Raw genomic sequence first — 20,402 nt, 5'->3', positions numbered from 1 at the left:
ATTGCGCCTCCACCTCGGTGCAGGAAAGTTGCAATTGTGGTTTTCTGACCAGAGACACCAGGGGGAGATGAAAAAAAAAAATAACACTTACAGTATATTCCCCCCAGAGGGACTTCGGAAATGATTTATTAAGTTACTTATTTGTTCTTTAACTTTCAATGATTTTCACCATCCACGTGAAATGCTTGCTTTTTAACTTTTGAAACTGGATACTTATATACTTTTACTTTAGGACAGTTTTTGTCTGATACATATAATATTTTTTGTCTACTATATCTGTATTGTAAGCTGAAGGATGCTTAGGTTCGGCAAAAACGAAGGCCAGAAGCATATATCGTAATGGGGTTCGTGACATCACAGAATGAAGTCTCCTCACCTGCTCCCACCACTTTGTCAATGGAAATACTCGACGCGTCCAGCTCCTTTGCAAACTCGTGCACAGCCTGACTGGGATCTTCATACGTGTGTGGGTCCACGTAAGTCCGGATCCCGGGGAGACGCACTTCAACATCAGAGAGAGCGAGAGAGAAACTGTTAGCATTAATCACTCTGTGCAAACACGCTGTAATACATGGCCATGTCAGAGCACGCTGTTTAAGATAATTCTGACTGTAAGCCTGATTTGTGGCCCTCAGCCCCACGCACATTACCACCAATAACAGAAACTGGTGCGAGATACTAAATCTTCATAAACAAGTAGTAAAGTTTCATTCTATAGGTCCCTGTTGGGAAATGAACGCTTTTTTGGAGTTTGACCCATCCCAGCTCGGGTGTTGGTCCGCATGGGAGTTCTGGGATCAATGCAGAGGCCAGGGCTAAAGGTGGTGCTATTCCCAATAAATTACTTTGTACGGTAATAAAAGCAGGGCAAGGTCGGGAAGCTGGATGTAAATTTAAAAAGAAGCTCTTGACTGCTTTTTAATCAGATAAAAAACAAAACAATCTGGTTGCACTAAAAGCTAAAATGTAAAGAAAATAATAATAATCAACCCAACTGGTTTTTAAGCGGAGCAATTTGAAAGGATTTATCCAGCAAAGTCTATCATTAATAATGTCCCGTGAAGAGAACATGCTGTTACTGACGTCTCGCTGCTAAAGCCGCTTGGATATATTTGCAATGGGCCGGGAAACCACTTTCTGACTTAGAATGATCTTTGCCTGACTGGTGTCTTCTCAATGCATCACGGGAAAAAAAAATAAAAATCCCCAGCAGCTTCTTCGACATGACAGCTCTCAATGAAGACATATCAACTCAGCCAACCATAATCTGCCTATGGCCGCACGTCTGCCGTAGTTGAAAGAGTACACAGCGAGATCAGTTTTGTGGCGTTTGAACTCACAGTGGCCATTTCCAAATTGGAGTCGTTTTTCATCAGGATGTTTGGATTTGCTGCGGCAACAGAACCTGGAAAACCAAAAAAAAAAGAGAGAGAGAGAGAGAGAACGGGGTCACAATAAATGCCACATGGTCCAAGTAAGACTTCACCCGAGGGCAGAGGATGGAAGCATGAGCTGCGAGTGTGTAATTCGGAGTTTTATAAGCCAAAAGAGGATCAGTAAGTCTCATAATGAGCCATGGATTTAGACTCTCGGCGAGCGCTCCGGACTGCCAACTCCAGCCACGCACAGCAAATGCACACACCCATGCACGCATATCTCTTACTAAAATAACAGCAAAGACATTAGGGGATATTCTGGCAGCGTGGCACGTGAATGATTGCATTGGAAAGTTGGTTTTAGCGCACGAAAATGTCCGGGTGGGAGGACTCGCGATTGGGGGACAGACCTGCCGATCAGGACGTACAGCAGCACCGTCAGCAGGATGATGGCCACAGCGGAGGAAACGGCGATCAGGACCACTTGGCTGTTCTCACCAGAAATGGAGAAGGCAGCTGGAAATACAGGCAACATAAGGTCATGGCTTATAATGTTACAGTATCAATCTTGTCAAATTTGGGTCAACATTTGCTCCACCAAAGGGAAATAAAAAAAACACAATAGGCTCAGGCTCTTACTATTTCCTCTATAATGACTATTTCTGTAATTATGTATCGCTATAAGAGGAGAGAGGAGGTCCGAGGCACAACCGACTTATAAAAATAAAAATCCTTTCGTGGCAGTATCACTCACTCGCCCTCTTATTATGTATCACTTTAAGTTGGATACGTTTATCCTATGTTTAAGTCCATAGATATGCTCTTACTGATGAGGTACTGTACACTAACACCAGTAAGTTATGAGTAAGTTATATGAAAATTGAACAAAGTTTGCATGGGCATAAACACAAGAAAAATATTGATCATTCATTAAAGTCTTTGACAAATAAAGAAGTGATTTGCATTGGAGGAGTATGCTTCATTAAGCAAAAATGCTGTCATTACAGTGGCTCCTTTCCAATGTCAAAATGTCACCAGTCGATGGAAAATGACGAATGAGTTGTGTCAAATATTGTCGCTCTGTGGAACCAAATAAACGAGCAATGGATAAGTCAATATTTTTACAAAAATATGACCATGAGGGTCGTGGGATACTTTTATCTCTGGTTCCTTCTGTCCCAGTATCTTGCCACCATCAATTACATGCATAATATTTGGCATATGGGTGACTCAGACTGTGAACTGTACAATGACATAAAGTTATTTCGATGGTATACCCCAGGGAAGGCAGCGTTAGGCCCGGGGGCCAAATTCGGCCCTCCAGCATAGAACCTTTGGCCCTCAAGATGATTTTGAGAAATAACTTGACACAAATCAGAGGTACTTTAACCATTGTAGAGTTTAACCTCTTAACCCCTGCCTTAACCGAGCACATTTTCTCCAGTTTGGCTTTACCCAAATCGGGAGTAACGACTCATTTGAAAGCTAAGACCGTTAAAACTGATCTGCGATTCATCCTCACATTGCCGCCACCTTGTCTTCACTTTATTGCTGCGTGTTTGTTGCATTTTTGTGGCATTTTGTTGCTTTTCTTGTTATGTTGCTTTTTCATCGTCTCATGCTTTTTTTTTTCAAGAGGCTTTTTAGATTTGGGAAAGGTCAAACTGGAGAAAACGTGTTCGCTAAATGAGTTAAGTACTGTAAAGATGTGAGAAATACCGTCAATTACTTTAAAAATGTCCAAACAAAACACCAAATGAGGTCAGATATTATGCACAGCACTGGCATCTGTAAGCTTAACTTTTGGCTAAAATTGTCAGGTTCGGCCCTTGGTCTTTTTACAATGAAGAAAATCGGCCCTCCTCCGAGCGAACTTGCTTACCCCGGGTATCGCCCATAGACATACTGTGTCAGAAGTGGATCTTGTAATACTGACAATTCACAGCTTGTGTCTACAAAGTCTAAACATCACAGTCGCATCATTGCATGTAACTAATCAGAGCATGTTGCTTACAGTCAGGGCTGGTCTCAAACTGGAAGCTGTTGCTGCTGGCTCCATATCCCGCTGCAGTGCGCGCTCTGATCTGCAGCAGGTAGGCCGTACCAGGCTTCAGGCCGTTGAGCGTCACGTTACACCCACGGGCGCGGAGTATGGTGTAGCTGGTCTCCTGCTCCTCCTGCCACAGACAAGCGGCGAGACAGGGATAATGCAGAGGTGCGTTTTATACAGGAAATACGGTATGAGGTACAAATCTAAAGTAAACACACAAATACTCCCGACACTTAGGCATTTTTACTAACATGGAGAGTTATGCCGGTTCAGTTTTTACTACTTTTCTCCTCCTGGTGTGCTCTGATAAAACAACAGGAGGATCCCGCCTCGGCACATTGTTTCCAGATGTTGCCCAATGCGGAGGGAAGAAAAATGATGGCGAAAAGACAAGAGAGCCGGGTTTAAGAGGGAAGGGCGCTGTGGAGAGTGTTTGTAAGCAGGAAATAAAAGCCAGAGCAGACAGAAATAGAGGTTTTGAACATAAAAATAAACAAACAAATGATGTGTAATTATGTGTAAAAATGAACTGGTGAACTCATATATTATGTACATGTTTTCCTCTGAAATGGGGAAACTAGTAAGTCATGTAATAGTTTGTGAGGACATTTCGGAATAGATGATGAAGTTCATTTTGACTCCTTATGGGAAAATCAAATCCACAAACCTTTATTCTGAAAGTGTTGTACTTTTAACTATACAATATTCATTTCGAGTGCTCTTGCTTCTGATCCACTGTAATGACTAACTTTCAAGTTTGCCCATTAGTTTCCAAAATTCCAAATATAACGTCTCGAAGTGGCGGAACATTTAAACCATGACAGATTTGTTCCATTTTTTTTTATTAAACTGCTGTCAATAAAACTTTACACAATGTACTTTGAAAATAATTGAGTGGTAAAACAGATCTGATCAGTTTGCGGCATGGAAAACTTTCTGTGCTTTGGAGCTGATCTCTGGCAGCACATCCAATGCCTTTCAAAAAAAAAAAAATTCTACCATTATTGTTATTTCTGCCATCCAGTTCTAATTTTATAGTCTATAGAGTTGTTAGGAGGAACTTATCGGTCCGGACAGCATCGCGTGTACACAGATACCGTCCAACAGAAACCACACACCCAATAGTTGACGCGGATCAGTTTTATGGAGCTCTAAGCCGTGTGTGTGTGTGAGTGTGAGTGTGAGGAGGTAAGTGATACAGCAGGACGCATTGGGACAACGGTAAATCCGCTCCGGCCTGTCACTGCTCAGGGCTCAGGACATGTCCGCCAAATCACATACAGGTGTGGACCGGCCTGTAGCATGAGGTTACAGACTACAGGCGGAGAGACTAAACACGGGACAAAACAGGTTTGAATCGAGACGGAAGGGGAGATGCAAAACCATATTAGCATCACTGTTTTCATGGGCAGCTCAAATTATTTTATTTATTGTTTCTGAAGTAAAAATGCCAAGTACTTTCTCTATGTAACAATTAAACAGTGTATTTGTCTAACCTTAAAGGGACTATACAGAGTTTAAAAAATATCAAAATTGATGCAAAACCATATTGGCATCACTGTTTTCATGGGTAGCTCAAATTATTTTATTTATAGTTTCTGAAGTAAAAATGCCATGTACTTTCTCTATGTAATAATTAAACAGTGTATTTTTCTAACCTTAAAGGGACTATACAAATATCAAAATTATGTATTTTCTTCCCCCTACATGTTCCAACAATGTCCTAATGTGTAGAATGAGCTCAGACCTGTTCACCACAACTGCCTCTAAAATCCTGCACTGTCACTCAGAAAGGTGTTGATTCGGGTTCGAAGTGCTGTCATGCAGGAGCTTATTATAGAATGTGCAGTTACATGTATGACCTGAGGTGGCAGTAGTGAGTATAAAATGGCTAACTTGCATCTGGCCCCTTCAACCCTTAACCTCTACCTCTTAACCTGAACCAGGCATATTTTCTCCAGTTTGGCATTACCCAAATCTAAAATATATTGAAAAAAAAAAGGATGAAAATACAACCAAAAAAGCGACAAAAAACAAAATATTAAAGTGATGAAAGAGAAAAAAAAACGCCCAAAAAACGTGGTCAGAAATGCAACAAATAACAAAGCAGCACATTAACAAATCGACAAAAACACGAAAAAAAAAAAAAAAAACGCTTCCAAAATGTGACAAAACACGTCAAAAAGCAAGAAAAAAATATCGATGAAGAAAGGTGCAAAAGTAAACCAAAAAAAACCCTTCAAAACAAGACAAAAAAAAAACGCTTCCAAAATGTGACAAAAATCCAGCAACAAAAATTTATGATCAGTTTTGTAGGTCTCAGCTTTCAAATGATGAGTTACCTATCGGGTGTAGGCTCCAGTCGAGAAGCTTTTAGATTTGGGTAAAACTGAACTGGAGAAAATGCACTTGGTTGAGGCATAAGGTAAGAGTATGTGGTCTTGATTTAAGGTTAAAATCAAAACAGCGACCAAAGTGTATAAAACAAGACTAAACCATGTCAAAATAAGGACTATAGCAAATAGTACATAACAAACCTCCCCCCAAAAAGAACAAAACATGTCTAAACCCAGGTCTGACCTATGGGAATATATTAAGAAACAAACCAGACATAAACCTGGACTAAACTCGGTCAGAACTATAGGGCACAATTAATCCGGGTCTAAACCAGAGTTAATCAGGCCTGAGTTAATACAAAAGGATAAAGACAAGGTTTAAAAGAGTGTGTGTGCTCGGTCAGGAATCATCATCAAAAATTATAAGTCAGACTCTGGAGGGGCGACTTGCACAGTTTGGGAGCTCTGGCTTTACAACGTTGCAGCGTAATTTGGTTCACGTCTCGCTTTGACAATCCAAACAAAGCCGGTTCAAATTATACCAATGTTATGTACAGCAGGATCATGCCATGTCCTTCCCTCCGTCTTCAAAGTCTAAACACCACTGTGCGTTTGAAGCCTGAGAGATTCCTGAGATATAGAAAAGAGAAAAAAAAAAAAAGACAAATCTGAAAAGTGTATTCCCACAAATTCTATTTGCTCAGAGTGCACTTAGGAGAAGGGATTTATCGCGGTGAAGCGTTGTGGAAGTGGAGGGAAGGCCTCAGCTCGGGAATTTCCAAGAGTGACTCCAAATAATCCACAATTTTCCACAAAAAAAAAAAGTTTAGTCTGAGCTGGTGTTGAGTCAGAATGTCGGGTTCCTTTGGTTGAATCATGAAGAAGAAAAATCGGCAGTAGTTGCTTATGATCACTCCCATTATAATATGACGAAAATGGAATCCTTTTTCATCGACTCAACCATCCTGTACTGTTTGGAACTAATTGTTTTTTTATTTATTTGTATTTCAGTACATAAAAAGCAGATTTGGAATACGTCCTGCCTCTTGGTTAATGCAGACAGTATAATGTTCTTAACTCCATCCTCAAAAGCACTTTCATAATCCATGCTTACACAATCTGTTTATCCGCACTGTTTATGCGTGGGTATAATTACATTTGTGTGTGTGTTTCTCAAAGCTCCTTTTGGCCTATAAGTGGCGCGGTTTGGGTTTTGGGCACTGCCATGACGTGTCCTCTTCCCCTGTCCTCTGTCCCATATATACTGGGGTCTTCTCTTCGTCCCGCTTCACCCTGGTGCATTTCGGGAGCTTTTGTGTATAAATCCCAGGGTGTATACGGCAGCTAGTGTGGAGAATCCTCTGGGAACTGAGTTTGTGTGTCTGTGCCCCAGTGTGTCCCACGTAATTCCCAAAAGACCATTGTGATTAACCGGATCAGGACCAGCCATTTTTTGTCACTTTCTTTTCTCCATAATTGAATATGCGTTTGGGAATAAAGCCGGGAATAAGGAAGCATTGACCCTTGCGTCATTAACTTTTCCTCGATTCCAGCCTTGGTTAGAGATCTTAGGGAAGTCTGGGTGAGCAGGGAGCAGAGTTTACAGAGGAAACAGCTTTTGTCAGCCTACTAATCAAGAGATTAGGGGCCACTGCTGGCACTGGGACAGCCACACACAGACCCACACAGAAACAGGGCAAACTGCACCAAGGAGCAGCAGCTCTGGAGATGGAAGAAGGAGTTATGGAAATGTGTGTGGGGTGAGCAGAGACCCAACATGACTGAACCAAAACCTGCTCCCGCATAACAACAGGACACGGACATGTGCACTCACCTTCTCATAGTACTTGATCTCGTAGTCCAAGATGATGCCGTTGGGCCTCTCAGGCTCCTGCCAGGACAGGGACACACTGTTTCGGGACGTCTTGTCTTTCCGGATGCTGGAGACAGGGGAGGGAGCTATGAACAAGACAGAGACAGGGGGGTCAGAGGGAGGTCACAGTCCCACTGGTACATCCTGGTAATTGTCCTGGTTCCTGTCGGGATAATTCGGTTTTCTGCTGCTGCGGCCCAGTGGGGACGCATTAGAGGCGCTGCCTCAAGTTTTAAGACAGTGCCCTGTAGGAAGAGTGATGGAAGAAGACCCACTGACAACTTTATGAGTTAACCTCAGAGGAAAAAAGCTACCAACTTACAGTGAAAACAAGGCGAACTCTTGAACTTTTTAAACCCATAGTGACAGTTATTGCCCATTTATAATAAGGGTGTTCTGCCTTAGATGGACCCTATTGAAGAAGTACAGTTTTGACAGGGACATGACAACGACCAGGCTTGTTTTCTTTCTTTTTGTATATATATATATATATATATATATATATATATATATATATATATATATATATATATATATATATATATATATATATATATAGTACAGTACAGTTTTTCCACAAGTTTCATAAAACTGATTTTGTTAAAAATAGAGAGTAAGAACTATCAGTTATTTTGGGCCCAGGTTTACTCAACAAATATTCAGTGCCAAAGATCTATTATAGAAAACGCTATCTCAATGGCCGCCGCCTGGGCGCCGCCATGTTTATTTCCCACACCGACTTTGAAGCTAAGCAGGGAAGTGCCTGGTTAGAACTGGGATGGGAGACCGTTCCTCCGAAGCTAAGCAGGGAAGGGCCTGGTTAGGACTGGGATGGGAGACCGTTTGGGAACACCAGGAAGCCTGGCGACAGTACTGAGTGTGTGCGTGGACATCCGCGGCCGGCCCCCACGTGACGGTCCCACCGGCCGCGGGCATTGGCCACGGGTCCATATGGACCGCGGTGCTGCTGTCCGAGGACAACCCGCTGTCACACAAACGCGCGTGCACGCGCTCTGACTGCCGTGCGTGTGCGCGCATCCAAACAGGGCGATGTGTGCGTGTGTGTATGTGTGTGCGTGTGCGTGCGTGCCCAAAACCTGCTCAAACACGAGCCTCTAATCAAACGCGCTGCTCCGACTGATTTATCCTCCGTGTGAGTCAAAGCGAAAATGAAACCACTTAACGCGCGCATGGCCTGCACTGCGTAGGTTTTTTTCATTTTTTTTTTTACTTTGCTGCTGTACCATTTGTTTTCTATTTTGCTTTCACGTATTGTGAGCCCAGAGGTACATTTCATTCTAAAGCAGCTTTGAAAGCATTGCCAATTTTATTGTAAGGTTATACATACTGTCTAATAACGATCATTAGGCTATTTCCGTTCAAAACCTACTCATTCTTTTTTTTTATTGTACACTACCGTGATGCACCAAACCACGGGTCCTGCACCGTCAACCAAACCGTTACAGCTGAACCCCTAATATTTATCCATAATTATTCCACTGTCTCTTGAATCCTGTTCCCCAAGTTTAGCGAAAATATTGTCCTTTATAAGAGAGGTGCACGGGTGCATCAAACACTCCAATTGCAGTTTGTTTGAAATTTTTTTGAGCCTTCATTCTTTTACTCATTTGTAGTGGCCATAGTTTTTGGAATGGGTTGGGAACCACTGGTCTACAGCTAAACTGTGTGACGGGTTGGACATTTCTTTGTAGTCACTCACAATCTCTGAATATCAAATGTGGAGACTAGCGAGGCCCGGCCAAAGGCCGGGTCTCAGCTAGTAATACTAGATAAGCCTAGATAAGCATCTGCTTTAAATTTGGCAAGTTTACCCCATTGTTCTGTTTTCAGCACACATGCACAAAAAGTTTTGTTTGGAGAAATATAAGACCTTTGCAAAATATTTTTGGTCACGCTAATCACTAGACTGTAGCGCTTTACCTCTTACCCCTCGCCTTAACCAAGTGTATTTTCTCTAGTTCAGCTTTACCCAAATCTAAAAGCCTCTTGACAGGAGCCTTTAGGCCAGTGTAATGCCATATTTGAAAGCTAAGACCTACACAACTGTTGCCATGTTGTCGTCATTTTAATTTGAAGCACTTTTTTGTCACTTTTTCGTCACATTTCGTCACATTTCGTCACATGTATGTCACTTTTCATTACACTTTTGTCACTTTTTTTGTCATTCTTTTGTCGCTTTATTGTTGCATTTTCCTCCTTGTTTACGTCTCATTTTCATTGCTATTTGGAAGCTTTTCAAGAAGCTTTAAGATTTGGGTCAAGCCAAACTGGAGAAAATGTGCTCGGTTCAGAGGTTAACATCAACTGACAGTAACCATACTGCAATGCTGGACACACAAAACTTTGAACTTTGAAGTTCACTTACATCAGTATAAACTACTACATTACCTCTGTAAATTTCCCTCCAACTTCACAACCAACGAAAACATATCAACATCCATCGTCACTAATATTTCACACATTTTCCCCAATTTACATGTCCCTCTGCGTATTCCCTATCGTACATGCTTGGGCCGTACCTCTCTCTCTCTCTCCCTTCCCTCCGCCCTGGCTCTCTTTCTCATTTGCTTTTTTACTGCTCTATAATTGCCAGGCAGCTCCGGGGCCAGACCAGTACTGAGGCATTGACTTTTAATTTTATTAGACCACAGGAAAAAACATGTTTGTCTTTGAAATGTTCGAGCCTCTTTCTCTCTCTCCCTCTCTCCTTTTTGATTATACGGCTGCCTATTGCGTATGTGTGCATACTTGACTGTGTGTGTGTGTGTGTGTGTGCTCGGGCGGGAAGTTATTTTTTCCCCCCTGTAATGGATCCAGATGGGGGGACGGCGTGGCTCTCTCCCGCCAGTTGTGATAGCGGGGTGAGGCAGTGTGTTTTACTGGCCCTGTGGTTTATGGTGGTAATGATTTAGTGTGTCTGGGAACCGTACAGCGGGCACATCCAAGTTACTTTTTTTCCCTGTGCCGCTCTCGATGGGTGTCGCTGCGCACTCCATCTCTTGTCACTCCTTGTTCCTGTCACGGCCCCGGAGCAGTCCATAACGCCACTGAAATATTGGCTCCCTATCGATCCGTGCATACGCAGTTTTAGTTACCGCACTGAACAAGAATAGAAATATTTTATAGGCTCTGAGTGTGTTTTTATGATGTGCTCCATTCATAAATAAACATGTTGTAAAGCCATCTCATAATGCAACTCAGACAAGTCAGTGCTTGTTATAAACATCCAATCATCTCCTGCTTATTCCAGTTAGAGAATGGCGTTTGTTCTGGTAAACTATGGGCCTTAGATGGGACAAACAGCGGAGGACGGGCTACGCCTTATAGAGCCAACTCTTCTCCATTTCTGTGGCAACATCAATAATCTTCCTCCTTGCCAGATGTTCTTCCGAACACAATCCTCTCCATTTAACCAAGACATGCTCAAAGAGTGAAAGTCACAACGATCCGTCATATATGTAGATTCAATACCAAGTCCAACCATCTTGCGGCTGGACTGTTCAAAAGCAATGCAAAATAAAAGTATTTAAGGCATTTAAAACCTCAATTTAAATGTTTTGGTCCTAATGGGAATGATAAATAAAGTATGCTTTTATGCACATGGCAGATGGTACTCAAAACAAGCAGCTTCACAGAGCCCCATGAGGCGAATGTTTTAACAAACTTTTAATCGATGTCTTGTGCATGTGCCCACCAGCTTATTTGCAAAATTACTTTTTACTGATATCAAAAATACTAATGAGGTTGCTTGTTTATGTTCGGTCCACATTCAAAGTCTGCTTTCCTCACCTGTAACCCTAATGTACGTAAAGTGAATGTATGTGCAGTCGTCCTCATTCTACTTCAGACCTGTTGATCCTAAACCCATGTGCATGACAGTCCGTCTGGGTCTGTACAGGCACAACACTGAGGTGAGTTCACTGGGGGTCGAAGTTCAGGTGAGTTTAAGCGGAGCAGCTATAGGACAAGTCTCTGATTTCTAATCCGCCGTTTAACTCCTCTGTCATCTACAGTGTGGGAGAGGAGGCACAGACAGGCGGAGGTCCTGTGCTGAAACATACAATCCTTGTAAAGTCAGAGCTGATGGAAAACGTACAGCTGCAACTTGTGTGGTTACCCCCATGAAATCTTTCGTTTTCAATGTTTAATTTTCTGTCTGTGTGAATGTCAAGGTAAGGGGATTTATAACGTTAGCTGAAACAAAAAGACCTTGACGAGGAATTCTTCTAAATTGGTTTAGTGACCATGAACAATGTCCAGAAGAGCTGCTGTTGCACTTTTATTACAATAGCCTTTTGCAATTAGTAGCTTTCTGTAGCATTTCAGATAAATAGTTTATTTGACGCCAAGTGCAGAACAAGTGGGTGAGTGTTGCAAAATAGAATGGCTGAAGAGATTTTACAGTATATCTTTCTTCAAATCTTCATATTCTTGTGTAGCCAATATCTCTCCTCACAAGGATATGCACCACACTTTCAAATGCTTGTCAAATGTAACACGCATTAGAAATAAAATGTGTTATTACGACTGAGCTGCCGTATTCTGGTATGAAGGTTGCTTTGAATGAAAACAGCTCTGTCCTGTTCCATCCCATGACAGCACAGACACGACACTAGATCCTTATTTATGTGGACACGTGTTTAAATAAGCAGTAGATCACCCACTGCTCATGTCACAACAGAGGTCAGGGCTGGAGCGCGGATAACAGTGGCTTCTTCATGTCGCCCCCACGCTATTTGCATATTATTACACCTGTTTACAGTTTACTGAATGTCCATGTAGTGATTTATGTATCCTCTTTATGTGTGCCCTTCTTTATACTCAGCGACACATCGTGCCATAGTGATGTAGGTCAGTAACACACTGCTAGGTCAAAATAATAGTAACACCTATCTGCCTGTTAGAAGGAGCACAAATCCTGTTTTTTAGTGCATCCATTATCCCATGTGGTTGGAAAACTCATGGAAGACCGTATAGAATTGTTGGCTACAACATGCACACAACGTGCATTTCGTACTCAAGCGACTCAATGTGCCTTACAAAGGAAGGTATGCGAAATTACAATCAGGTTAAAGTAAAGCCAAAGCACAAAAAACATCCAGACATGCGAAATACACAGTACACCAGGTCAGGTGTCGCCATTTTTTCTTGGGGACAATGTTTACAATCCTGAGAGTCAGTGTTATGCAAAGTATAGGCCAGAAGCTCAGTCCTTATCTGGTTTAGCTCAGTGGCCTTGAAGGGAAAGTGTTGACTGCGTAGGAGAGATACAACAAGAGGAATAATATTATGGCATTTCGGCCATTTCCTTTTTTTAAATTAATGTTCTTTGCTATAATTTGCTATACATTTTTTTGTGTGTGCATATGAAAGTAAAGTAGTAACAGAATAAAGACGGAAACAAAGCAACCATCAATCACTCATTCACTACTACTCATTCACTACTCAGAAATGGTGCACGCTGTGTCTGTCCTTGGGTCAGACACCTTGCCATTGGGAGCCAGGATTTGAACCAATCTTCCAATACTCTCCCACACAACAGCACAAAGAGTCCTTGACGTTTGAGTATTTACAGTTCAGCCATAACAAGGTGCTGTAGTGTGATCAAATATGCTGCAGTAGTTCTCTCACCAAATGCCAGATAAGACCAACACCCACTGGGAATGTTATTCAATGTCACCATTGTTCAATTTAAAATAAATACTTTAGTCCTCTAAACTTATTGTTCTAACCAAGGGAAAGTCTCGTCCCTAATACCACTAAGTGCACCCTTTAATATCCTGCTTTAAAAATCCCCCTCTTATTGCAGCCTCTCCATCATCACTTGGCAGACTCCGAAACCACTGAGGACTAATGGAACCAAATCTGATCTGCTCATCACTATCTGAGGTTTATAAATGAAAACATCCCGCACAAAATATGGAAACATCTCAAAGACGATGAGAAAATATGTGCTGGCTCCAATGAGTTATGCCTTGGATGATAAACAGAACGATAACAGACCAGTGCTATGGAAATTATGGGCGGAGAGGACACTTAAACACTAACAAAGTCAAAAGTGTTTGCGAGCAGATTGAAAAGATAATAAACTAATATCCTCTAGCAAGACAGTTGTGCATGCCTTGCTGGAGTCTGGTATATTTGAGGTTTGGCACTTACTGCAACTAGATTTATTTCCCTGCACCACTTTCGGCGGCCTCATATTCTCCTAAGTGCAGCGCGATATTTGTCCAAAAAGATTGATGGAAGCTTTAGAAGCCCATCCTTGTGTTAAGAAGACTTTTGTGAAGGAGGAAGACACTTGATCCTTGTCGTTAAACAACAGAACTGCAGCGCTGGATGGGCCGTAAATGTCCAGCGCTGATGGCTGCATTGTGTGTTTGGAGCTTATAAACTCTGGTGTTATGAGGGTATTATGATAGAAAAGGTTAAGAAATTGCAAGATGGAAGTAACAACCTTTAACAGCATTAGTTAGAACTAGGGCTGGGCCCCGTTAAACGATGCCAGTCTGGTCAAGGTAGCGAGGTTACTGGTTTTACTTCATGAGTCTATTATCAAACAGTAAAAAAGTTTCTCCCAGGTGCTCTTCAGATTGGGGATCAACCCATAACTTAAAAAAAAAGAAATAAAAAAAAATAGGCACTCATGGGTTTCGAAAAATATTAAAAAGCCTTTATTAATTCATGGCTATATCATTTAAAAACGCCAACGCGTTTCCAGATAATGAATTATCTGGTCATGTGAATATGTCACATGACCATGAGGTATAAAAGAGGTCTGGGAGACATTTTGATTCTTTTAAAGCAGCACATGTCCTGATGAAGACCTGGAGAGGCCGAAACGCATTGGCGTTTTTGAATGATATAGCTATGAACTATCAATCAATCAATCAAACTTTATTTGTATAGCACTTTTCATACATTCATCATGGTACAGGTATCGGAAAGAAATATAAAATCTTCATATTCAAGTTTTGATGCTATTCATCAAAATAAAATAAAAATAAAAACAAAGTAAAAGACAAATTTGGAAAAAAAAAAGAAATAATTGGAAAAAAACAAGAAAAAAATTGGGGATTTTGAAAACCAAATAACGTTAACGTACCAGTATCAAAAACATTTTAACGGTACCAGCCCTAGTTAGAACTGTAGTACAGCAGATATTGTGACAGCGCAACTTTATGTAATATCAAACAAAAGTTTTTTAAGTGTTGTTTTACTTGACTCCCATATTTTGTCAGTGACTTGTTTGGACATCTGCGGTATCAATATGGCATCAATTACTCAAAAATACATTGCTGCTGTTACCGCAATGCCACACGGAACAATAGTCGATGGCAAAACATTTGGAAAGTTTTCACTGACAATGAACTAAACAGAATGTGATTACAGAGATCATAATGCTTTGCTTATGTGTTGCTTTTTGTCTATTGATAGGGACTACCGGACTGTTGTTCCCTGGACTGTGTTGACCAGGGAACTGTGCATGAAGTAGCAAGAAGAAGTTAATGTTTTCAGATAAGAATGATCAGAGTAACAACAGACTGAGATGGTTTGGACATACACAGAGGAGGGATGGTGGTGCAATTGTTGGAAGGATACTGAGATTAGAGCTGAGGCCTACAGTGGAAGACCATGAGGGGTTGAGACTTCGTGTGAGAGGCAGCAGCGAGTTAGACGGCATTCATGAATTTCTTGTGTTTGTACTGCAAAAGGTTTGCACAAGTCGGACAAGTCTCCTGCTCAGGGCTACTGCATCTTTCAGCACAATATCCTTGGTCGATCTTTTAAATTGTAAAATTACATGTCCTCTTCACAACGGCTTCCCATCTCTGAAGAATAAATTGTGGTACATGATGACAGACGTGTAAGAAAACAGTGAAAAATTGGGTTCCTGCACGTATCAGTGACTTTAAATTGCATGGGAATTTGAATCCAGCATTACGATTGAAGTTAGTTTAAACAAACTCAGCCAGATTTTGTATTTTGGTTCCAGGAGTTCATTTCAAAACATTGCTTTTGTCTGATACATATAATTTTGGCAATGACTAAGACTACATTTCAGTGGCCTGCCAGCGATTTCTCTTTCAACTCTTCTAAGCAATTCTCTATGGCTGTTGTTTGTCTAATGCTGACAAAAACGATATCATGGCTTTCAGGCACAAAAAAAACAGAAAAAAAAACAGTTTATTTACTCTAAGATCAACCAACATGGGGCTTTACGTATTTCTGAAATACTAAGGTACACTATATTCCATCACAAAACATTTTAGATCAGTGATTCCTAGTCCTTGTTGTAATACCTGTTCACTAAAGGGTTTGGCCATAATTCTCTGCATTGCTTTTCTGATATGGGTAAAGGTTTTTTTTGTATAACTATTTACACAATCTGTAGTATGTCCAAGTTATTCTTTACTCCAATAGATAAGTCTCCACAGCAGAAGTCCCGGTCCCAATAACTAATCATTGCGAGGGGACACAATGGGGATACATGTTCCAGGGTTCTTGCCAATACACAGCCCCTCTATGATGTTGCCAACTACTTACTTAATATCTTGCTTTCCTACCTGCTTGGTTGGTGGTGATGGTGACTGCTGCGTACTGCCTCATCTTCGGAGCCATGGCCGACACCCCGTTCTGCGCCTCGATCTCAAAGGTGTAGTTGGTGTGCGCCAGCAGGTCTCCCACGGTCACTGTGGTGTTCTGTAGCCCCGTGGCTCTGGGGAAGAATCGCACGTTACTCCGGCACGGTTCGCAGCGCAGAGGGCCTCCGCCGCTGCCATTGCCCGTCCCGCCGCGGCAGCGCTTGCACAGGACGGTGAAGGTGATGTCCCGCCGCCCCCCTGCGTCTTCGGGCCAGCTCCAGTCCAGGATAACAGACGTTTCGTTGATGGAGGAGATGACGTTTCGAGGAGCGGTTGGAGGGCCTTAGAGAAGAAGAGCAAAGGAGTCAGTGGCAGTGTCTCAAGTGTCAAGTTTACAGTTTGTTAATACATTTTTGCTTTGATTTAGTTGCAACACAAAATTGTTCTAACATGATCATTCTGAGCGGGTTAATCTGAGTTTTTACTTAATTATCTTATTCATATAATATGGAGGTTGCTATAAACAAACAGCAACCTCCCACTATCTTGGTACAGCTGCTTTTTTTTGGTTGCCTTTTTCTGTGAACTGCATTTGTGGTTTCTGTGTTCCACATTGTTTTACTGGATGCTTTTATTTTTCTTTGCCGTGTTTTTGTGGAGGTTAAGCTGATTTTTTTTTTATTGCAGAGAGTCCGTAATGGTCCTGAAGAAAGCCGCTTTTTAAAAGTAAACAAACAGCTAGCTAATGAGCTAAAGAGACCAACAATGTTCTTCTCCTGAAACACTTAAGAGGCACCAAGTGCCCCCTCTGCCAGCAGCACAGTGGAGGCAGCACAGTGGAGGCGTCACAAGAGGCGCTACAGGAAACAAGGACAAAGGAGGTATCCAGGAAAGACTCACAGCTAAGCCACACAAGCCCTCTATCCCTAGTGTTCTGGCTAATGGACGTTCACTGGAGAATAAAACAGATTAGCTGCTAAACTCTTCCCAGAAGATGGTTAAAGGCTGTTTCACCACCAAGAGGAAGGAACTGACCAGCAGGACACCACGCTCTGAAACAGGGACAAACCCAGGAGGCGGTGTGCCATTTCAGATGAGCACTTAAGACAGCCAGGCAGGTTTCCTCTGGGTACAACAGTTTACTTAACCTCCAAAAACATGCGGGTCAGGTTTGGCCCACAATGGCGGCGCAGCTCAGTCGCAGCGGATGAGGACTAACATCTGATGACAATTTTGTTGTATGTTTGTTCAATGACAAATAAAGCATTTACCTACTGACTTACTAACTTATTGTTCTAAAAATGTTGACTTGGTGTATGATTTTGTTTTACGTGTTCTATGGAGAGTATGTGACCACGCAATTTCCCTCATGTTTGTCAAGATAAATCAATTATGTAGTAATGCAAATAAGTCACAACAAAGCCAAAGTCATTGCCAACAACTTACCAACGTGACAGGTAAATGAAATACATCTTGTAATAATCCCTGGCTGTTGCGAGTGCCATTTGGAAAAAGTTACACAATTCATTATAGTTGCAGCTAACTCAACCAACCTCACTTTACATAATTTTATAAGAAATGTATTATTATCTGCAATTGTGTTAAATTCAACGGTGGCACTAAAGCCAGATGCCTGTAATACCATAAATGTATTTGTTTCCACTCTCGGGCTAAATAAGTTAAAGTATGCATGGCCACAGCATCAGCAATAAAGACTGACTAGAGCTGACATATAAAAGTGATCGTCCTTATTACAAACAGAGATCCTCTGAGTGCTTCCAGATTTTCATATCAAAGCGGTGGCTGTAATTACACAGCGGACAAAACAACTCTGCCAGATAATTCAGATGAGCAGGACGGGGAAAGGAGCAATCTATGTGTCTGCAAATAAAAATGCTCTGCTTTAGTTGACAGGGACTGACTTCACTCCCAAACCATGCGCACACACTCACTGTCTCTGCAATGTGGCTTGCGGAGAAGTGGTTGGATAAAAGTCAAAGCCACCAACTGCCTGAGCGTGAATCTGCAAGTGTGATGAAGTCTCACAATGTTGGCGCTGTTGTCGTACAATCTGCTAAAACGTCTAAATATAGGGAGAAGAGAAATCCAATTAGGTACCACGAATAATCAGGATAAATTAAGGCTTTAAAGCGTTTATGTTATACAGAATATTTGAGTCAAAATAGGGTATATGAACTGTCCAATCCATTCATATAATCAAATCATAAATCATTCTAACAGCATAACTATTACTCTATTAATTTACGATAACTTGAGCCATGATAATTGAAAGCAGGTTGAATGAGCTCTTTATTATCATCCTCTTTTGGAAATTTGTCCACTCCATTTAATCCAACTTCCAAAGCCACTTGGGGAAAACTGAAAGGAGCAGTGAGCAGTATCCAGGGACCCATACCTCATCCAGAGCATTTCAAAATTCCAAATCACAAAAAAAAAGCTTGCAACACATTTCAACTCAAGCCCATTTGAGTCGCAACACGTCTTTTTTCCCTGAAGGTTACATCAAGGTTTGTGATTACGCCACAAAACTACCCGCTTCCTCACAACAAGAGGGCCGTTTTCTGGTTCCCATTGTTTAAACAAAAGTCACATAAAAGTAAAAGTGGACATGACTATCGATTCTTCACCCTTCTTCCCCCGCAAGTTCCGCAAAAGTCAACTCTGGGTAACCTCTAATGTGAAGAACGCTATCTGTCTCCTCTGCTAATCACCGTCATTATCTCCACAGCCTCATGTCGCTCAATCTGTCCTGATGAGGAGAATTTGCGTGGCCGACAAGATGCGGCGACAGATAACCACAACAAAGGGACATAGACCTGCCGTGACTGTCTTTCTAATTAGAATTCTATGGCTAAGGGCGGACATTTTGGATCTTCTTTTGTTTTTTTCCCCACACGTTCCGCATTAACCGACATGCATAATGCGGCATAAGGGACTGCTGTAATTTATGGTATTACAGTGGATGCATTGTCAAAGGTTTAGCGCGAGCATTTGCATCTGTAACTCACACAAACGTTGAGGAAAAGGTAATAAATAGTTTTTGGGTAGTCAGGAATTTTGTCAGCTTTTAACAGCTCCCCGAACGGAGTAATGGACACTATTTGAATGATTGCCTGCAGTTTTTATGTGTGCAGCAGCATCAGCGTGTACTGACCGGGGATTCCTGGGAACACTGTGGGTGTACTGTTGAGAAATTTGGAGAATTTGTCATTAGATTTATGGCCGAAGGGATTGAATGTTATAATTTCTGGTTTTCATCTCGTGTGAGTGGTGAATAATGTATGCAAGCCGCAGTAGCACAAACTCTACAGCCCCGCTCATTAAATAAATAAAGACAGTTGTGCTAACAATTATATTGTGAAAGCCTATTTATAGATTTGTTTGAGTTCACACTGACACTACTTCTATTTGCCTCCCATAACAAAGCTACTAATCCCGGCATTGTCAAGTCAGTAAAAGGAAATTTGGGAGAAATAAAGTCACAAAGCTTTTACCCCTGAACTAGACCAGCCAGTTTGAGATCAGATTAATATCACTATATTTTTCTCATTGCAAGATGTGAGAAATGCTTTGGTAAATACTGTATTTATGCTATTCTATTACATCAATTTTAAAACAAGTATAATTATGTTTCTATTAGGACCCTAGACATTAAATAATATAACTCAATAAGCCAACATAAATGTGTGTACAAGTGTACAAGTGATCCAAAATACAGTGGGAACCAGATGTTTACATACACTCCTCACAGTCAGACATGAAACCAGAATGAAGTTCTTTTTTCTTTTAGGTCAATTAGAATTTGCTAAATCCAAAAAGCATGAGGGATAGAAGTTTCTACACAGTTTTATATTAATTTTTACAAAACCAAAAGTTTACATATATTTCACTAATATTTGGTAGCATTGCCTTTAAACGCTATAACTTGGGTCAAATGTTTTGGATTTCCTTCCACAAGCTTCTCACAATAGTTTGCAGGAGTTTTGGTCCATTTCTCCAAACAGAACTGGTGTAACTGAGACACATTTGTAGGCCAGCTTGTGTGCACATGCCTATAAGCTCTGCCCATACATTTTCAACTGGATTGGGATCAGGGCTTTGTGATGACCACTTCAAAACATTGACGTAACCAGTATTGTC

General features: G+C 41.4%; 1 protein-coding gene across 3 annotated transcripts in view; it reads right to left on the bottom strand.

Annotated features, from left to right (window-relative positions):
* The window catches only part of epha3 (eph receptor A3), a 116,689-nt gene that overhangs the window by 27,755 nt on the left and 68,532 nt on the right, over positions 1–20,402 (bottom strand). For all 3 annotated transcript variants that reach the window (XM_079563387.1, XM_079563388.1, XM_079563389.1), the window contains 6 exons: positions 16,224–16,583; positions 7,597–7,721; positions 3,391–3,553; positions 1,787–1,892; positions 1,341–1,405; positions 377–502 (listed from right to left, as the gene is read on the bottom strand). In XM_079563387.1, coding sequence (XP_079419513.1) covers positions 377–502; positions 1,341–1,405; positions 1,787–1,892; positions 3,391–3,553; positions 7,597–7,721; positions 16,224–16,583 — 945 coding nt within the window. The remainder of the gene's footprint in view (positions 1–376; positions 503–1,340; positions 1,406–1,786; positions 1,893–3,390; positions 3,554–7,596; positions 7,722–16,223; positions 16,584–20,402) is intronic.

Source organism: Gobius niger (genome assembly GCF_951799975.1).
Source record: "Gobius niger genome assembly, chromosome: 9".
Lineage (NCBI taxonomy): Eukaryota > Metazoa > Chordata > Actinopteri > Gobiiformes > Gobiidae > Gobius > Gobius niger.
The sequence above is the reverse complement of the archived record's forward strand: the minus strand, read 5'-3'. Positions and strand labels throughout refer to the sequence as shown.